Here is a 20459-nt window from a genome sequence, read left to right on the forward strand (position 1 = left end):
GATGTTGGGTGGTATTTTCTGCCCAACATTTCTCAGGAACTGAGGTATGGGAAATGAAATTACCTTCCTTTCTTCCCCAAATGTGGTCCTGAAACAGGACCACTGTATCTCTACATTTCTTACATTTCACACCTGATAAAGACATAGGCAAACTAAGAAAAATCAAAGAACATAACAATAACATTGTGAATTAAGTCTTTTTGCGAAATCGTAAGGTAAGAGGTTTTTCTCCAGGAATACAAGTCCAATCTGAGTTCGTATCAGGGTCCTGTGGCGCCTCTACAGGTCCCTTAAATCTGGATGCGTGTGTCCACCCCTTCTCTCTTGTTCGTGCTGCAGCTTCTGTAGTTAAGAGAACTTGGTATGGACCTTCCCACTGGGGCTGGAGTTTTTCAGTCTTCCAGGTCTTGATAAGAATCCAGTCTCCTGGTTCCACTTTGTGTAAAGAAAAGTCTAGAGGCGGTGTTTGTGCCAATAGTCCTCTCTTTCGTAAATCTGTAAGAGAGCGTGACAGTGCCTATAAATAGTTCCTAACAAATATATCCCCTTCCCCCAAGGTGGGACACCCCTCAACTGTACTCCAGAAGGGAAGCCCAAACATCATTTCATAAGGGGACAGCCCTACATCTTTTCGTGGGGCAGTACGAATTCTCAATAAGGCTAGGGGCAGACACTTTATCCAAGGCATTTTAGTTTCCACCATTAACTTTGTCAATTGGATTTTTAGTGTTCCATTCATACGCTCGACCTTCCCTGAGCTTTGTGGATGCCAAGGGGTATGTAATTTCCAAGAGACCTGTAATGCATCACAAATCAATTGCTGGATTTTTGAAGAAAAATGTGGACCCCTGTCTGAGTCTATAGAATCCATTATACCATATCTGGGGATTATCTGCTCTAGGAGGAGGCGAGCTACTGTAGAGGCTGTAGTATTTATTGTTGGGAAGGCTTCTACCCATCGGGTAAAGTGATCTATTATCACCAACAGATATTTCCATCTTTGAACTTGAGGTAACTCTGTGAAGTCGATCTGGATACGTTGAAAAGGGCGTATGGCTAATGGTTGACCTCCCATGGTCCCTGTCCTCATTATCTTTTTATTAATTTTGTGCATAGGTAACAATTTTGCACCTCTTGTTGGGCCAAGGTGTAGATTCCCTTACACACATATTCTCGAAGCACTGTGTCACATAAGGCTTGGGTGCCCCAGTGGCTCTGTTGATGCAGGTGTTTTAAAATATTGCGAGTTATTTCTTTATTTAGAACAATTCTTCCATCTGGTGTTTTCCATGTTCCATCAGGTAACTGGCTTGCGCCCAGCTGATCCATGTTCTTTTCTTCCTTAGCAGTGAAAATGGGAGCTGTCTTTATGCCTTGTCTTATTGGGATTAAAGTCAGCAAACGGACTTCTTGTTGCATGGCTGCTCTTTTGGCTTCTTCATCAGCCAGTCTGTTTCCAATTGCTGTCGGGTTATCTCCCCTTTGATGGCTTGGTATGTAGACTACTGCTATTTCTTGGGGTAATGTTAAGGCTTCTAAAGTCAGAGTAATCATCTGTTCGTGTGCCAATTCCTTTCCTCTTGATGTAATTAGACCACGCTCCTTCCAGATCTTACCAAAGGTATGCACTACCCCGTATGCGTATTTGGAATCTGTGTAAATCGTTCCAATTTTCTTTGCCAGTATTCTGAGGGCTCTCTGCAAGGCATATAGTTCACAGGATTGTGCTGACCAGCTTCCGGGTAGTCTCGTGGATTCTACTACTTTCCAAGTATTTCCTTCTATTATAGCATACCCATTTCTTCTCATTCCGTCAACACATCTGGCGGAGCCATCAATATAGAATTCATATCCTTCTCCCAGCGGAGTCTCGCAAAGGTCTTCTCGGGTCTTGGTCTGAAGATCTGTCAACTCGACACAGTCATGCTCCACCTCTTTCTCTGTTTCACTGCCGTATAAAAATTGAGCTGGGTTGCAGCTATTAATTTTTGCAAACTGTAAATCTTCTCCAACCATTAAAATGGTTTCATACTTTAATATGCGAGAATCAGTCAGCCATCGATGGGCAGTTTGTGTTAATAAAACACTCACAGAATGGGAGGTGTACACAGTCATCTTTCCTCCAAAAGTAAGTTTACGTGCTTCCTCTACCAACAGAGCAGCAGCCGCTACTCCCTGGATACACGTCGGCCATCCGCGAGACACTGGGTCCATCATTTTGGAAAGGAAAGCTACTGGGTGTCGCTGACCGCCTTTTTCCTGTGTTAAAACTCCCACAGCTGTTCCTTGGTTATGAGTGACAAATAGCTGGAAGGGCTGTTTTAAAGAGGGCAGAGTGAGCACTGGGGCTCGTGTTAGGCGATGTTTCAAGTCCTCGAACCATCCCTCCTCCTCCTGGGTCCATTTCAATGGATAGTCATTTTCATTTGTCAGTTTATCATACATAAACTTCACCAAAACTGAGTAGTCCTCTATCCATAACCTACAGTATCCTAAGAGTCCCAGGAATTGTCTTATTTCCTTCTTATTACGGGGTAAAGGCATTCTAGTGATTCCCGCAATTCGTTCAGGGGTAATCCGTTTCTGTCCTTTACTTATCTGGTGTCCCAGATATATCACAGTTTTCTCAACAAACTGTAACTTGTTTCTGGACACTCGTAGACCCTTTTTCCCCAGATAATTCAAGAGTCTAATGGTCTCTCTCCTCATTTCTTGTTCCTTGGGTCCTGATAATAGTAAATCATCCACATACTGCATTAGTTGGGAATCATCAGATTGTGGATAGTCCATCAGGATTTGTTCTAGCATTTGTCCAAACAGGTTTGGAGATTCAGTGAACCCTTGGGGCAATACAGTCCACCGAAACTGTCTCCGTCTACCTGTCCATGGATTTTCCCATTCAAACGCAAACATATCTCTACTTTCCTCTTCTAACGGACAAGTCCAGAAGGCATCCTTCAAGTCGATAACACTAAACCACTCATGGTCTGGGGGAATCCGACTCATAATAGTATAGGGATTAGGCACCACTGGGTGGCGGGTCTGAACAATAGCATTCAAACTTCTTAGATCCTGAACTAGGCGATAGGATCCATCTGACTTTTTTACTGGGAGTATAGGGGTGTTATAAGGTGACATGCATTCTTCTAATAGTCCGTCTCGTATTAAAGTCTCAATTACCGGCTGTAGCCCTTTTCTCCCTTCCAAAGAAATAGGATACTGACGTTTCCTTACCGGCTGATGACCTGGTATTAATGTGACATGTAAAGGTGGGATGTCCAGACCTCCTCGATTTCCCTCCTTATACCAGACTCTCTCGTCAATCTGCCGTTCATCCTCTTCCTTTAAAGCGCAGAGGTGGACTCGCACTTCTCCGTCCACAGGGAGAGCACCCAAACCTAGGAGAGCCTGTAAGTCCCTTCCTAGGAGGTTAAATCCAGCCGAAGGTAATAACAAGAGGTCTTGTACCCCTTCTCTTTCTTCCAGTTTCACTGTTACTTGGGGAATTATTGATACCATTCTGGGAGCCCCTTCTATCCCAGAAATTGTCAAATTACTTTTTATAGGCTCAGTTCCGATTGGCACAGTTATTACACTACTTCGTTCCGCTCCTGTGTCCACCATAAACACCACCTCTTCTCCCTTGGGACCAATTTTTAGTTTTACCAGGGGTTCCCTCTTATATTTGGTCCCTAACATTTGGAACCCCTGACACCCCTAATCTTCTTCCATAAGTTCGAGGGCACGCAATTCCCTCTTGTATCGGGGGCATTCCCTCTTAAAGTGTCCTTCCTCATTGCAGTAATAGCACTTAACGAACCTCCGGGGTCTTCCCTCTCTTGGATATTTTGGATTGTTTAGAGGAAGGTTTTGTTTTCTTTCCCCTCTGGATTCAGCATTCATCTGTCGGATAGTCTGTACCATAACCTTTGTCGCCTTCTTTTGATCTTCTTCTTCTCTCTGCACATATACTTTTTGTGCCTTTTTTAACAGTTCACTTAGGGGTTTTTCACTCCAGTCCTCCTCCTTTTCTAGTTTCTTTCTAATGTCTTGCCATGATTTGGAAACAAATTCAATTCGAATAAGCTGTTCACCCATTGGTGTACTAGGGTCCACACCAGCATACTGTTGGACATTCTTTCTCACCCTCTCCAAAAAAATCAGTAGGGGATTCATCTTTCCCCTGGTGGTTCCCAAGTGCCTTGGTAAAATTGTGACCCTTTGGCACAGCCTCCCGTATCCCTTTAATTGTCCACTCTCTATATTGTCTCATATTTACCAATCCCTCGGGTGTTCGTTTGTCCCACCTGGGTTCATTTAAGGGATATTTTTGTTCATGGGGTCTAGGGTCCCCAGGTTGTTCATATTCCCACATGAGGAGGGCAGCCCGTCGAATCATCTGCCTCTCCTGGGGTGAAAATAATGTTCCCATTATTGCCTGCATCTCTTCCCACGTATATGTGTTTGGTCCCAAGAATTGGTCAAGCTGTTCAGCCAGTCCTATAGGATCTTCCAATAACTTTTTCATTTCTTTCTTAAATCCCCGCACCTCTGTACTAGTTAGGGGAACATTCACATATCCCGTTCCCCCTCCCGGTCCTCCCATAGGAACTTCTCTCAGGGGATTTAGGTTTATTGAAAACTTTGATGGTCCTGGACCAGTCTGGGATCTTGTCCAGGGTCGGTTTACCGGTGGAAGTTTAGGGTCCGACTCCCTTAATTCATCCTTTGGTCTCGAATTTACATATATGTTTAATGCTTGTCTAACGCAATCCTCATCAGATCCAAATTTCGGCCACCAGACCGAGGAACCTTTAATAGGTTGTTTTGACCAAAGGAGACAATATTGGACCATCTTTTTCTTGTTTTTGTCCCGATATCTTTTACTATCCCAATTTTCAAACATTCTCCCCAAAGGGCTGTCAAGGGGTACTCCCAGGAATTGTCCTGAATTTTCAGACGAGCCCTTAGATTTTGATCCTCCCATTTTCCCACCTAGATCTGTTTATCGTTGCTGAGGACCCTCTCGCTCTGGACCCTACTCCCTTCCTCTCAGACGCCTCGTCGGAGGTGCTGTCCCTCCTTCGGTTACCGCCGAGGTTTCCCTGGGGTCTATCCTAGAGTCCCGCGACAGGGTCCTCACACAACGACAAAAGATCTATACCTAATCTATTACGTTAGGTTTTTATCCAAACAGGTGTATCCCGTTACACCTGTTACCCAATCCCCACACCACAATTGTAAGTCGTCACTTACCGGTGTCTTCCCGGGGATTGAACCGTCACCCTTCTCCTCTCCGTCTTGTCGTGTCACCCTGTCCGGATACCACTCGCTCAAGCCGCCCGAAGCGACGAGCAAGGGACTAGGAGCCGCTGAACTCAGCGGGGTGCACCGCCTCCGATGTCCCTCTTCTCGCCTCCCCTCACGGCCGGAGTGTGGATCCCGGACGAGCCCCCATTTGTCAGAAATAAAACTTCTCACACATGAGTCTCTTTAAAACTGATGACACGACAAGCTTTATTTACAAGTCTGCAGAGTTGGACTCAACTGGTTTCTCACCAGTTAAGCCCCGATACATACAGTGCATTGATTTTTATACCTTTATTATTTGCCCTTCCCCTTCTTATTAATACTATTTTAATTGGTTAGTATTACAAAAACATTCTAAGTATAACTGCATTATTAATTATCACGTTCGTTACGTACGCTGTGAACTCTACATTCACTGAATTCTGTTTCTCACACTTCTTATCAATCCTTTGTCTCCTGCATGTCTCTCACTATGACCATGAAAAGATAGGTTTAAAAAAACATATTCAGCAGCTCCTTCTGTCCTTGACTGCTAGTAAACTCTCTGTCCGTTCTGGCTTCCCTGTTTATGATTAATCATCACATTTTAACTTAAGTCTTTTTAACCTAAATTCTCTATATCACACAGATCCCTACCATTTATTTTGTAAGTCCTACCCTGGTTTGTCCTGCAAAAGTGCAACACCTCATGCTTGTCCTACACTAAATTCCTTCTGTCATTTTACAGCCCATTTTTCCAGTTGGTCCAGATCCTGTGGCAGGCTTTTAGAGCCTTACTCACTGTCCTCTACATCTCTGATCTTGGTGTCATCTGCAAATTTAAGTTGGAGTTTTGCACACCAAAAGATCCTGGAATCTATAATCCTATTTCAATTCAGTTCTGAAGGGGCATTTTCTAGTTTCAGATTCTGTATATTGCATGGAGCATTTTAAGTAAGGTCAAAATGAAAACTAATGAGATTCTTCTCCATAGATACTGTCTGAGCTGAATATTTTCAGCAATTTTTTTATTCTAAGGAATATTTGAGATTCTCATAATTTCCTTCATCATTATTCCTATGCTCATAAATCTACCGGCTTGAACTTGCCTACATTGAACGTGGTGCGCCAATTACATGCAATATAATTTTATCAATATCTTCCCATGTAATAATTACATGCGAAATCGGTCATCGAATTTCTGAGTCAATATTGATTCTATAATTATTGAACAATTGATTTGAGCCTGTTGAACTGCACTTGTACGACTTGTCAGTCTGACGATACTTGACTCGTTCTTTTCTCATTTTAGCCAACCCGAACTCGACCTTTGCCATGATCACCTTTTTCAAAATCCGAATATATTGCAATACTGCATTATAGAGTCTGCTTTATGTTACCCCATCCAAGGTTGATTATGGAACCTATTGACAAAAGTAGAAACTGTCAAAATATGACTACGTTAGATAGACAATTGGATAGGAGAGCAAGCATACAAATTAAGATGTTTGTGTGGTAACTAATGGGTTAAATGAACATTTTATAATTTCAATGCATTTTGTGTTATTTGCTTAATTTCATAATTCAGATAGGTAAAAATTTCATTACAAAATCCAGCAGAGCAGTATAATCTATTAAATTTTCTGAGAAATATAACCAGATTTGATTGAAATATTTAAATGTGAAAGTCATTTGGAGTTGCTCCAAATGTTTGCAAACCAATCGAGTAATATTTTGTGGGTGAGTGTTACCAAAAATGGGGGAAATGTGAGGTTGATAACTGAAGGATAGAAAACTTTATAAATGCCGAGAGATAAATGGAGTTCTGAGGAAATCTGCTTGTCCTGATACAAGAAGAGTAAGAAGTTAATTAATTTTTTTTATTATTTAAATTTTATTGAGCTCTTTTAAAAATGTTTCTCCAAACCCTTGGGTCAGTGTTATGTAAATCATAATTTACAAAATAAATATCCATAAAATATAAACCAACATGGCAGCAAAAAATATCAATATAATAACCATATGTGTTTATTTAAGCCTTTAATAACAGGAAAAAAAGCCATTAATTAATAAATTTCATCACTACATCCACCACTTTTCCCTCCCAAGAAACCTAGCTATAGATGTCCAATTGTGTACTGACGTCCAATTTATCGCACTGTACGACGTGTACTGCCAATATGGCAGTTTCTGAGGCCCACTAAGAAACTAGAGTCTCCTCTAATTCTTACAATCTCAAAGTATAATTTGTCTTCCGACCATTAGACTTGTCTGAATCCAATTTTGAGAGTATTTATCCCAAAAAACCCCAAGTGAGTCTCCCAAGACTCCTGAGTCTGGGGCAAAAAGGAATTTGAAGACCTGAAATTTCATCAATATATAGGTAATCAATCCTTTATCCAGATTTGGGTGACAGTGTGTTCCGAATTTCAGATTTTTCCGGATTTCAGAACAAAATCTAGCTGCCCCAGATTTAAGCCCACCCGAATTGTGCTGCCATATCCACCTGCTTCCTGTCGCACTGGCGTCTCTGTCCACCTCGCCCGCCCAAGCCACGACGCCGTGTCGCCCCGCCCGAGCCGCCGTGTCGCCCCGCCCGAGCCGCCGTGTCGCCCCGCCCTCAGCCGCCTGAGCCGCACCGCCCTCTCCCCCCCACTCCCAACCTAGTCACGCTGTCGTTCTCTCTCTCTTTCTCTCACTCTCTTGCTCTCTCACACCAGGAAAAAAATAATGGTGGTTTTTGGAGCTTTCCAGATTTTACATGTCCAGATAAAGGTTTGTGTACCTGTACTTGTGTATCATAATCCAAAATTCTTGAATTCTGGGACAAGACCAAAGTGCATGTACTAACTCCTCTTTATTTGCCTCACAGTGCCAATATTCAGGGGTATTTTTCAGCCCTAATTTATACGACCTTGCTGGAGTCCAATAAAAACAGTGCAGAATCTTAAACTCAATTCGGCACACTCTCAAGTTTCTTGTCATTATTTTGATTTTTTTTACAAAATTTGAATTAAAAATTCTTGTTTTTTTTTAATTTAAAATGCTTAATTTTAAATAAAATTTAGACATACAGCATGGTAACAGGCCTTTCCAGCCCATGAGCCTGTTCCCCGAAATACACCAATTCACCTCCAGCCCTATTTGTTTTTGAAAGATGGGAGGAAACTGGAGCACCCAGAGAAAACCCACACAGACATAGTCCTCGTAGAGAGTATGGAATATGAACATGGGTTCCTGGCATTGTCATAGCATGTACTAACTGCTAGGCGAACTGTGCCACCCTAAAATATTAAGATTATTTTGTTAGACTTTACGACATTGACAGTTTAAAAAAAATGGAGTTTTTAAACTGAGGCATGTATTGATGTTCATTTAAAATTTTTGTGGAATGTCTTGTATGTGCATTAAGGAGCTGATAGAGCTGTTGATAATTTCTACCTTCAAAGTTTAAATCAATTCGTTTAATATTTTAATGAATACACCACCTTGAAATAAGTCCAGCAAATTTGCTTCCATCAAGGCTGCATTCTCCAACTCCTGAGCATTTGCAGCAAGTATTTGCCCATGAGTTATCATTACATCCCATCAGTTCAGTTTTACGGAAAGATCACCACACGCAGATCTCACACAACTTTAAATTGATATTATTTGGGGAACTCTTTTACTTGTGGAAAGTGATGATATTTGATATTGTTCAAATTCAAAATTGAAAATGCTTCTTTGGATGCCAGCAGTGTATTAGAGAGAAGCCTGCTTTTCCTCGGAATGTTGGCTTCAATTTGAACGTTGGTTTGTTCTTTTCTCACTTGACAGGATTACTGATGTCTTGTGCACATTATCATTCGGTATTCTTAATGTGTTCCAGTACTTGCCCTCAGTAATATCATTACGCTTATGGCATGTTTAAACAGCTACTAAGCCTCTTCTCATAGCTATTTTCAACCTGGCCCAGACTTCCTCCTAAGAACATCTGTTTTTGAAACTTGCTCTTCACCTCTTTCCTTTCCTGATTTTTATTTTGAAGGAATCCTTTTCAATGAAAGCTGATGTTCCATCATCCCCATCTACCAACCAGCAGGGTGGTGATGAACAAGATTCATCTCCTTCCAAGCTGTCCAAAGAAGAGCTTATCCAGAGCATGGACCGTGTCGATCGAGAAATAGCCAAAGTGGAGCAACAGATCCTCAAATTGAAGAAAAAACAGGTATTGGGAGCTTGTGCAATTGATAACAGGTTGGATTGAATACATGTATGTGTGTGCCAAGTTGTGTTTACTCCTTTTTTGGTGGCTAAACAAGTTGGATCATTGGAAGATCTGTTGAAACTTGGTGGTAATTTAAAATTGCAATCCATGGAATTATTTGCAGAGAGTGGTGAATTTTGGAATTCTTCAACCCAGAGGGTTGTGGAGGCTGGATCACTGGAGATAAAGTGGAGGTAGATCTATTTTTGAAAGCTTGGGGCATTGAGGACTTTGCGGAGTTGAGGCTTGGGACAGATTAACCATGATATTGAATGGCAGGACAGACTCGAGGGACCAAATGATATTCATGAGCTTAAGCTGAGGAAAGCTGCAACTTTCTATCACTGACCCGAGCACCGCACATTTTATAAATCTTTGGTTCCATCAACTTGTGGGCCATATTTGTGCCGTCAGAAATTAGAATTAAGATCACTTTTCATTTTAAGGGAAAGAATTGAAAGGACTGTTGTTGGGAAGGGAATATTGCAGCCACCCAGTAGCCCAACATCTTCTCAAAAATCTTATCTATTCTGGTGGCATTGCCCCTCAAGGTGAGCATTTACTGGAATGAAATTTGAAGGATGCATCCCCAGTAATATTAGAAGCTAGTGGAAGTGATAACATCTTGAAGGGCAGCACAAAACCTGATACAGTGGAACCAAGTTAAACAAGAAAGTCTGTAGTCCAAGGCCTGGTTGGTGGTTGAGGACTAGAGGATGGGGAGTTTGTTGTTGGGGGGGGGTGAAGGTGGTGTCAGAGCAAAGGTGAGGACATAACATGTAGTTATCATGGAGTTTCTATAGTTAGTGACAAAGTAAGACACATTGCTAAGAGGTGCAGAACCTTTTGGGGGGGGTAAAAAGCTGGAAATCAAGATTCATAATGGAACCAGTGATGGTCAAAGTTTCCGAAACCTGAGAGTGAATTTAAAAAGTAAGTGGACGTCATTGGGTTATTGCCAGTGTCAGGTGCTAGTGAGATCAGAAATTTGAAGCCAAGGCAGACTAACTAATGAGGAATGCACTTTTAGAAATCAAATTCTGGTACATGGGAGAGATCTTAGGAACATTAATGTCGAGAGACAACTTGGGGGGGGTGGGGGGTAAGTCCATAAGTGCCTGAAAATGAGTTGTACGACTGCAACACATAACATTCCAAAGCATGAGTCAGGCTGTAAAAGAAGGAAGGGTGCAAATGAGATTTACCCAATTGTACTTAATCATACACTGAATGAAAACAGTGCTTTGGGCCAACTTTACCCAGAATGTCCCACCCACTCTGGTCCCATCTGCCTGTGTTAGGCCGTGGAGTTTTAAAGTAAATGTCTTAAGATTTTAATATTTTTTTGTGTTTAAGTTAAATATGCTCTGTGGTCCTGGAGAAACATGATTGTCTTTACTGTGCGAGCATGATATGAACGATAAATAAATGTGACTTGACTATCCATGTTGCATTGCCATACAATCTGTCTCAACCACCACCTCTGGCAGCTTGTTCCATGCACACCACCCTTTGTTTAAAAAAAGCTGCCCCTCAACTTCCTGTTAAATTTCTCCTCTCCTCACCTGAAACTTATGTCCTGTGTTTAAAAACACACAATGCTGGAGAAACTCAGCAGGTCAAACATTGTCCTTTTTATAGTAAAGGTAAAAATACATAACCGATGTATCGGGGTTGAATCCTTCATTGAGGTATGGAAAAATGTTGACAGGCATCCAAGCAAAAGAGTGGGGGAGGGGTGGCCACAAACGCAGGAGGTGATAGATGGAGAAGGGAGGGAAGAGACAACAGCGATCAATGGGAGGAGAGATGGCTAGGTGAAGGGAGAGGGAAGTGGGGGGGAGGAGAAGAGGGAGGGGGAAGAGAGCAGGTTAGCAGAAACCGGAAACAGAAAAGCGGAAGCAGACAGAAAATCAGGCGTTGTTCCTTCAATTTGTGGTGGTCTTGGTGGTACATAAGGCCATGAACAGACAGATGAGGGTCGGAGTGTGACTCAGAACTGAAATGGTTGGCTCCTGGGAGGTCACTTGCGGACGGAGCGAAGTTGCTCAGCAAAGCGATCTCCCAATCTGCACCCAGTATCTCTGATGCAGAGAAGGCCACAAAGGGAGCACCGGATACAATAAATCAGTTCTGCAGATAAACTTGAAGTGTTGGTTCACTTGAAAGGCCTGCTTGGGGCTCCGGACCATGGTGAGGGGAGAGGTGTTGGCGCAAGTGTTGCACCTCCTGTGGCTACAGGGGAAGGGGTTGGGGGGGTATGATAGGTAGGAAGAGAGCAGTCCTTATGGAAGGCAGTGAGGGGAGGAGAGGGGAAGATGTGTCTGGTAATGGGATTCTGTCATAAGTGCCGGAAATTTCAGAGGATAATGTGTTTGTTGCATCTAGGGGTGGGGTGGGGGTGGGTGCTAGGGCAGATGATCGGGAAATGGAGGAGTTGCAGGTGAGGGCTGAGTTGATGGTGGTGGAGGGGAAGCCATGTTTGTGGAAGAAGGCAGACATTTTGGAAGATCTGGACTGGAAGACCTCACCTTAGGAACAGATGTGATGGAGAAATTGAGAGAAGGGGATAGAATCTTTGTAGGGATGGGGTGTGAGGAGGTGCAGTCAAGGTAGATGTGGGAGTTAGTGGGCTTGTAATATATGGTAGTGGTAAGCTTGTCCCCAAGATAGAAAGATCCAGGAAGGGGAGAGTGTTGTTGGAGAAGGACCAGGTGAGTTTGAGATTGGGGTACAAGTTTGCCGCAAAGTGGATGAAGTTGTCCTGTGGTTATCGATTTCCCTTTCTCTAGACCAAAGATTTTCTGTGTTAACCCAATGTATTCCTCTCATGAATTTGTAATCCTCTATGAGATCAACCCTCATCCTCCTGAAGTGATAAATATATGGAATTTGTTGCCTCAGATGGCTGTGGAGGGCAAGTAATTGGATATATTTAAAGCAGTGGTTGATGGGTTCTTGATTAGCAAGGTTCTCAGACTTGGGGAGAAGGCCAGAAGAAAAGTCAACTTTGTCATCTGATTGTACAAGAACAACCCGATGAAACAGCATTCTCTGGTCCTTGGTACAAAACATGCAGACATACAACCAGACATAACACACATACAGACAAACAATAAATATGCAGGACAAGTATTTTATCTGTACAAATAAATATATAAATATTGTTTCATGAATATTAGAGTCTCAGATGGTTCATGTAAGCAGTTCCTTTGGTCGTTCAGCATTCTCACTGCCCAAGGGAAGAAGCTGTTCCTCAGCCTGGTGGTGCTGGCTCTGATCCTCCTGTATCTCTTCCCCTACAAGAGCATCTGAAAGATGTTCAGGGTTGAAGGGGGTCCACATTGATTTTGTGCACCCTCTTCAGATGACTATTCCGGTAGATCACATTGGTGGGGGGTGGGGGGGGGCGGGGGGGAGTCTCCAGTGATTCTGTCTGTGTAGATTCTGTCTGCCACTCTTATGGTCCTGTGGATTGACCTCTGATCCATTTCTCTGCAGCAACTGTAATGCACTTCAATAGAGCTCCTGTAGAAGGTTGAGAGGAAAAATACATGCTGTAATTTGAATGGCAGAGCAGAATTAATGGGCCGAATGATCTAATTTTTTGCCTTATGGAAAAGTAGTCCTCTCTGTAATATTTCAGGCAAGGTCTCACAGTACACTAAATAATTGAATATATCTGTGCTCATAGCCCTAATTGTTTACTGAGCTTGCAGTTTCCTCTGTTTTGTGTACATGGATAGCTGTAATTCCATGAATGTTAACATCTTTTGATCACTTATTGCGAAGTAGACTTCAGTTGGAGGAAATCAGGAAAAGATGAAATAGTCCTCTTCGAGGGGCCAGCAGTGGAAAAGGTTAAGAACTTCAAATTTGTGGATGTCAGCATCTCTGAAGATCTTTCCTGGGTCCTCCATTTCGATGCAATCACGAATAAGGCTTGCTCGTGGCTATAGTTTGTGAGTAGTTTGAGGAGATTGGGTACGTCACCAAAGTCTTGGAAATTTCTACAGGTGGACTGTGGAGAACATTCTGACTGGTTGCATCACTGTCTGGTACGGAGGGGCCAATGCTCAGAACAGGAAAAGGCCACAGATAGTTGTGAACCCGGCCAGTGCAATATATAACCATATACAGCACAGCACAGGCCAGTTTGGCCCTACTAGTCCATGCCGGAACAAATCCCCACCCTCCTAGTCCCACTGACCAGCACCTGGTCCATACCCCTCTAATCCTCTCACCTCCATGTAATTATCCAGTCTTTCCTGAAATGTAAATAATGTTCCTGCTTCAACCACCTCTGCCGGAAGCTTATTCCACATCCCAACCACCTTTTGCGTGAAGAAATTTCCATGGGTATATAATGGAGATCAGTGTCCATTCCATGAAGGACATCTACAAGAGATGGTGTCTTAAGAAAGAAACCTAAATCCTCAAGGACCCCCACCACCCCTAGACCGCTCTCTTCACATGCTACCATCAGGAAGGAGGTGGAGGAGCCTGAAGATGAATACCCAGTGGCACAAAAACAGCTTCTTCCCTTCCACCATCAGATTTTGAACAGACAATTACAGATTCTACTTCACTTTCTCTTCTTTTGCACCATTCTATTTATTATTAAATGTAATTTATAGAAATATTTGCATCTGCGATTGTTGCCACAACAGCGAATTTTGGATCTTTAATTTCTTGCCAAAACACTTTGTGGCTGGAGAAACCAGAGAGTGAAGATGCTGGAATCTGGAGCAAAAATAAATCTGCTGGATGAACTTGCAGGTCAAGCGGCGTCGATGAGAAGAAAAGAATTTACAGCATTACTGGTTGATATTTTCATCTGAGATCTGCAGAAGTGACCTTGGGAGTATATACTGGCACACATGGGTTGAGGGCAATGTTGAAGCCTTTTGCTCTGAGTGTAAAATACACTGAGCTTGTCCGTGTGGTTGCTTTCACTGCTCGACTTTGTTTTGTAGCCTGAGGAAGTATCCTTGCCTTGCTGTAATTGGCAAGTATCTGTAAGCTTTGTTTGGGACTCGAATTTGGCCTGTTCTTGCCTCTTGGTATCACTCATGGCTTTTTGGTGTTCACGTCTGGTTTTCTTGTGTAGATTAGGATCGCAATACCTCTGACCTAGCCTTCAGTGGGGAATGGATCACTTGATTTATGGTTGGGAAAGACTGGATTGTTTTTTCGGCATGCAATTCTTTACACTTTTGCTGATAAACTTTATTTGCATCCTCACCACTGAGTTCTTGAATATGGATCAGTCAACTGATTCAAAGCAATTATGTATTGCTTTTGGAAAATATGGTGCCTATACTTACAAAGTTTAGGTTTGCATGTTTTATAGGCTCTCTGAAGACCTCATTTCTTGGTAACCTTCAATAGATTTTATTGTATAAATGTTTTATTTTCTCGGCATTCTCTGGTTTTCCTTTTTCTTTTTTTCGGGGTGGGAGGGTCGGGAGGTGGGAGGGTGGGGTGGTGGAGTCGGGAGGTGGGAGGGTGGGGTGGGGAGGTGGGAGGGTGAAGTGGGGGATTGGGAGATGGGTTGGTGGGGTGAGATCATGTATACCACGTGTATAATTTTTCAAAATAATTTCTGGAATTGAATGTAACTATTATTATGGTTTAAGATTTATAAATTAAATATTTTTTTAAAAATTATATACCGCTTTCTCTATGACCTCAGACCAGTATTGTATGATCTTCGTTACTGGATAAGACCTTAAGACATAGGAACAGAAACATGTTATTCGGTCCATCGAGTCTCCCCACCATTAATCATGAGCTGATCCATTTTCCCACTCAGCCCCACTGCCTAGCCTTCTCCCCATAACCTTTGATGCCCTGGCTAATCAAGAACCTGTCAATCTCTGCCTTAAATACACCCAATGACCCGGCCTCCACAGCCATCTGTGGCAACAAATTCCACAGATTTACCACCCTCTGGCAGAAGAAATTCCTCTACATCTCGGTTCTGAGTAGATGTTCTTCAATCCTGAAGATGTGCCCTCCTGTCTTCAACTCTTCCACATGCGAAACAGCCTTTCTGCATCTACATTAACATTACTCTGTTAATGTCTTTCAACAGTCAAAATGTTTCAATGACACCCCCACCCCAACCACCATTCTCCTAAACCCTTACGAGTACAGGCCAAGAGCTGTCAAGTGCTCCTCCTATAATAACCCTTTTGTGGAATCATCCTTGTGAACCTCCTCTGAACCCTCTCCAATGTCAGCACATCCTTTCTTAAATGAAGAGCCCAAAACTCCTCACACTATGAGATTTCATCAGTGTCTTATAAACCCTCAGCATTGCATCCTTACTCTGGTATTCTATTCCTTTTTAAATGATTGCCAGCATTGTATTTGCATTCTTCACTGCCAACTCAGCATGAAAATTTACCTTCAGGATTCCCACTTCCCTTTCCTTCTGGGTATTTTCAGTTTTTTCCCCATTTAAAAACTAGTCTGCCCATTTATTTAAAAACTAGTCTGCCCATTTATTTAAAAACTAGTCTGCCCATTTATTTAAAAACTAGTCTGCCCATTTATTTTTTTACACCACGATTACACTTTTTGACAGTATCTCATTTGCCACTTCTTTGCACATTCTTGTAATGTGTCGTCCTTCTGTAGCTCTTTTGTTTCCTCAACATGACCTGCCCCTCCACCTACCTTCTTATCATCTGCAAACTAGGCCACAAAGCCATTCATTCCACAATCCAAATCACTAATATGCAACACAAAAGAAGCGGCCCCAACACCAACCCCTGTGGGCACCATAAGCAACTGGCAACCAACCAGAATAGGATCCCTGTATTCTGACTCTATGCTTCCTGCCAATCACCCAATGCTCTACCCACGCTCGTATGTTTCCTGTTATGCCGTGGACTCCTACCTTGTTAAGTTGCCTCTTGTGCTGCATCTTGTTAAATGCTGTCTGAAAATCCTGCTTGTTTTGCATTTCAGCTTCTGTTTATAACCGGTGGGTGGGGGGGGGGGCGGTGGGGCAGTTTTGTGATTTGATTTCACAGAATGGCAGAAGATGGGGCAGTGGGAATTAGATACTATTGTATGTTTAGATCAATGAAAGCAAGTGGATTAACTTCAAACCTAGTGTATTAACTATCTACATCGAGGATGCAAAGTAACATAATCTGGCCACCAGAGTGCGCAAGCATAAAGAATTCCCCTTGAAGCCCAGTAACCCAGATCTCCAGGATATGAATGCAGTGACTGATCTACATCCCCTTTCCTTATGCTCATGACAAAATTACTTTGGTAAACTTCAGTGCTTAGAAAGTGTCACAGAATGACAATATTGAGTAGACACATTCAGAAACTGAAATGACAACCATTTCAGGTGAGAAACGTATGAAAACACTCTGCTCCATGTAAACTATACGAATATCAATTACTATAGCCAAACAAATACATACACTGTAAAACACGATTCAGTCTATGTATATGGGATTTGGCTTATTAACACGACCTGAGTGTTGTTTCATTTGTGTTTGAGGGTGGCTCAGCTGGAGGCACCTTTACCTGAAACTGCTCGGTGTCCATCCTTTCTGGTCCTACTCTCATGTGAGTGAGTCTTTTGACCCAGGTCCAGGATCCTGATAGTGTCACTTAGACTGGGCTGGTGTAGGCTCTGCTACAGGTAAAATGTGTCGGTGACTCTTGCTGTATAGCTTTCCTTCTGCGTTGACAAAATAAGATATGGGCTCCTTTCCAGTGCCTGTCTGGTTGTAACCTTGTGGGGACTGTAACCTGACAACCTGTTCTTCCATTAAAGGCTGAAGTGGTTGGCTTCATCTGTCATAGCACAACTTTTGTAACAATCTCTTATTGAGAAGCTGGGATTTTACCTCTTGTGGGTTACGCATATGAGGTTCAAGTAGCTTCCTTGAGTCAGGGGAGAGTAGTGTGTGTTTGCCTTGACATTAGTCCTTGTGCAGGAGACCCTAGCATTGTGTCTCAAGGCATGTTTAAGATTTAGGAGATTGAGGAAACATTAGTTCTATCTCTGTGAGATTTCTCCGTGAGTTACTTGGTGCTGCGGACAGCTTTTTCAGCTAATCCATTAGATTGGGTATATTCTGCTCTGCTGGTGACATGAGTAAAATCCGTGAATCGCTGGCTTGTAAACTGTCTGGTTTTGTCTGATTATGAGGACGTGTGGTGCTCCATGAACTGAAAAGTGTCTCTTGAGTTTTGTGATGACTGTTGCTGAGTCCACTCGCATCAAATACTGCCGACAGTGCCATTCAAAAATGTCTATTGCCACGGCAACCTAGGCAAACCTAGAACTGGATGAAGGAGGAGTGATTCCTTTTGCTGATGTGATTTTGTGATGCTAAAGACATAACTGGATCTTGTTGATGTCATCTGTCATTGGACACCAGTAAATTAGGCCTCTTGCTCTCCATTTCGTAGCTTCTGCACATGGAGGCCCTCTCTGAATAATGCTGATGTCGTGATCCAGTAATGATGTCTTTCTGGCCTTTCATGATGACTCCGTCTTCAATAGTCAGTTTGTCCGAAAGGAAAATAAGGATGAACAGCATGTGGAAGACGACGTTGTTTGCTGGGCGACTCGTGTCTGATGATCGTGCTGAGTGTCTGCAGGATTGTGTCATCTGCTGTGTGTCTCTTTAACTCCTCCAAGTGGTTGCTTGAGACTGCATGTTGCGTGATTGACAAACTAATGGCGAAATGTGCCAATTCTAAATGTGTATTTTTTTGATATTTATTTTCCAGGAATTTTTTTTGCTGGTGGCTTGAGGCTGCAGGTTGGGTGAATGAGAACATAAGAAATAGTAGTCATCCAGCCCATCGAGCCTCCTCCATTCAATGAGATAGATCATGGCTGGTCTGATGATGGGCTCATCTCCACCTACCTCCCTGTTCCTGGATTCTGGATAACAGGGGTTCTGCTGAATTACTCAGCAACATTTGAATTACAAGCGTTTGGTGGGGAAAAAACAATTTTAGCACCAAAAAACACCACAAATAATGGCCTTCTTTCAAAGCTTCCTAGACAACATGTGTGACAAAGCTTTGACCATATGAGAAACATTGAAGTGACTAAGTTTTCCAGTAGAAATTTTGAGCTCTCATTCATCACCTGATGTGCCATCATTTAATTCGGAATAAAAATGAGCTTCAGACATACTCTTGGAAATTTAGATTCACCAATCCCATGCAATGGCATCAGATTATCAGTTCAGAAGTACCTACTACATGTAACTGAGGTTATAGTAATATATATGTAGTAGTGCTGTTGGGGAAAATGTGTCATCTCTCAGATACCAATGATCCCATCTCACCTGCCTTTCCAATTCAAGTGACTTCAGTTCTTGGTTTTGCTATAACCCTTAACAAGGCACAAGGACAGTCACTAAGAGCTGGCCTTGATCTCGAAATGATACTTTCCTCACAGGCTGCTATTTGTTGGTTGTTGTAGATTTAAAGATGAAAATGATTATTTTTTAAACTAAATTCAGAAGAAAGAAATGTTGTGCATCTTGAAGCATTGCAATCAAGTAAATTTTCACTGTGGATAGGATCATGCCGACTTAAAGAGAACAATCTTAGACGACAGAATTTTATCTCCCTATTTATATTATAGATGGACATTTTATATATTTTAAGTCTGATTTGTCTTTTAAAGATTGTTTCTTGAATGTGAATGCAAATATCATAACTACCAGCGTTCTCATCAGAACAATGCCAGGTGTAGCAGCTAGTACATTCATTAATTTGAAGTTGGAGACCTGAGCCACTGTGACAAACAAGGGTGAGCTGGACTGGATGGATGAGAGCAGTGTTTTAGATGAGGTTAAGTTCCTCCAGAATGGAGGACCATCGCCTTCCCAAGATCGTGTTCAATGGCAAGCTCTCCACTGGCCACCGAGACAGAGGTGCACCAAAGAAGAGGTACAAGGACTGCTTAAAGAAATTTCTTGGTGCCTGCCACATTGACCACCACCATTGGGCTGATATCGCCTCCAACCGTGCATCTTGGCGCCTCACAGTTCGGCGGGCAGCAACCTCCTTTGAAGAAGATCGCAGAGCCCACCTCACTGACAAAAGACAAAGGAGGAAAAACCCAACACCCAACCCCAACCCACCAATTTTCCCTTGCAACCACTGCAACCGTGTCTGCCTGTCCCGCATCAGACTTGTCAGTCACCAACGAGCCTGCAGCTGACGTGGACATACCCCTCCATAAATCTTCGTCCGCCAAGCCAAAGAAGAAAAAAAAGTTTATAAATGGTAAAGCAGGGAGACTATTGTAGAAATTGATTTGGTCATCGTTTTGTAGCTTCTCTGTGTAGAAACATTCTCAGTCGTTAAATTAGAGTCACGTTTTTGATGGACAGTAAGCAGCTTAATTATTTTTTTAAACTGCATTGGTGCAATTAAAGATGCAGAGAGTAGTGGGAGTGTGGAATGATCTCCCAGCTGAAGTCCTGAATGCAGGCTCAATTTTAACATTTAAAAAATTTGATAGGCCCATGGATGGGAAGGGACTGGAGGTTATGGGCTAGAAGAGCTGAAGGGCCTGTTTTCTGTGCTATGATGTTCTACGGCAGTATATGTGGGCAAGAAATATTGACTCAACTTGTGTTGCACCTTAGCAACAGCTTGAAGAAGAAGCAGCCAAGCCTCCGGAACCTGAAAAGCCTGTCTCCCCTCCTCCAGTGGAAGCCAAACATCGCAGTATTGTACAGATCATCTATGATGAAAACAGGGTAAGGACAAAAATGGAAACTTTTCACTTCTTTCACCAGTTTTTTTTTAAAAAAAAGAGCAATTTGAATGAACGCTTTATAAGAGATGCCTTTAATTTGCACAGGTTAAATTACTTTCAGGAGTTGAGGATGGCTGATGTCACGTGTCAGGTTGA

At 42.6% G+C, this 20459-nt stretch overlaps 1 protein-coding gene across 12 annotated transcripts in view; it reads left to right on the plus strand.

The window, feature by feature from the left end:
- Positions 1-20459, plus strand: part of ncor1 (nuclear receptor corepressor 1) — a 260519-nt gene that overhangs the window by 23147 nt on the left and 216913 nt on the right. For all 12 annotated transcript variants that reach the window (XM_069911235.1, XM_069911241.1, XM_069911245.1 and 9 more), the window contains exons 5-6: positions 9317-9496; positions 20191-20304. In XM_069911235.1, coding sequence (XP_069767336.1) covers positions 9317-9496; positions 20191-20304 — 294 coding nt within the window. The remainder of the gene's footprint in view (positions 1-9316; positions 9497-20190; positions 20305-20459) is intronic.

The sequence above is a fragment of the Narcine bancroftii genome, chromosome 14 (assembly GCF_036971445.1).
Source record: "Narcine bancroftii isolate sNarBan1 chromosome 14, sNarBan1.hap1, whole genome shotgun sequence".
Lineage (NCBI taxonomy): Eukaryota > Metazoa > Chordata > Chondrichthyes > Torpediniformes > Narcinidae > Narcine > Narcine bancroftii.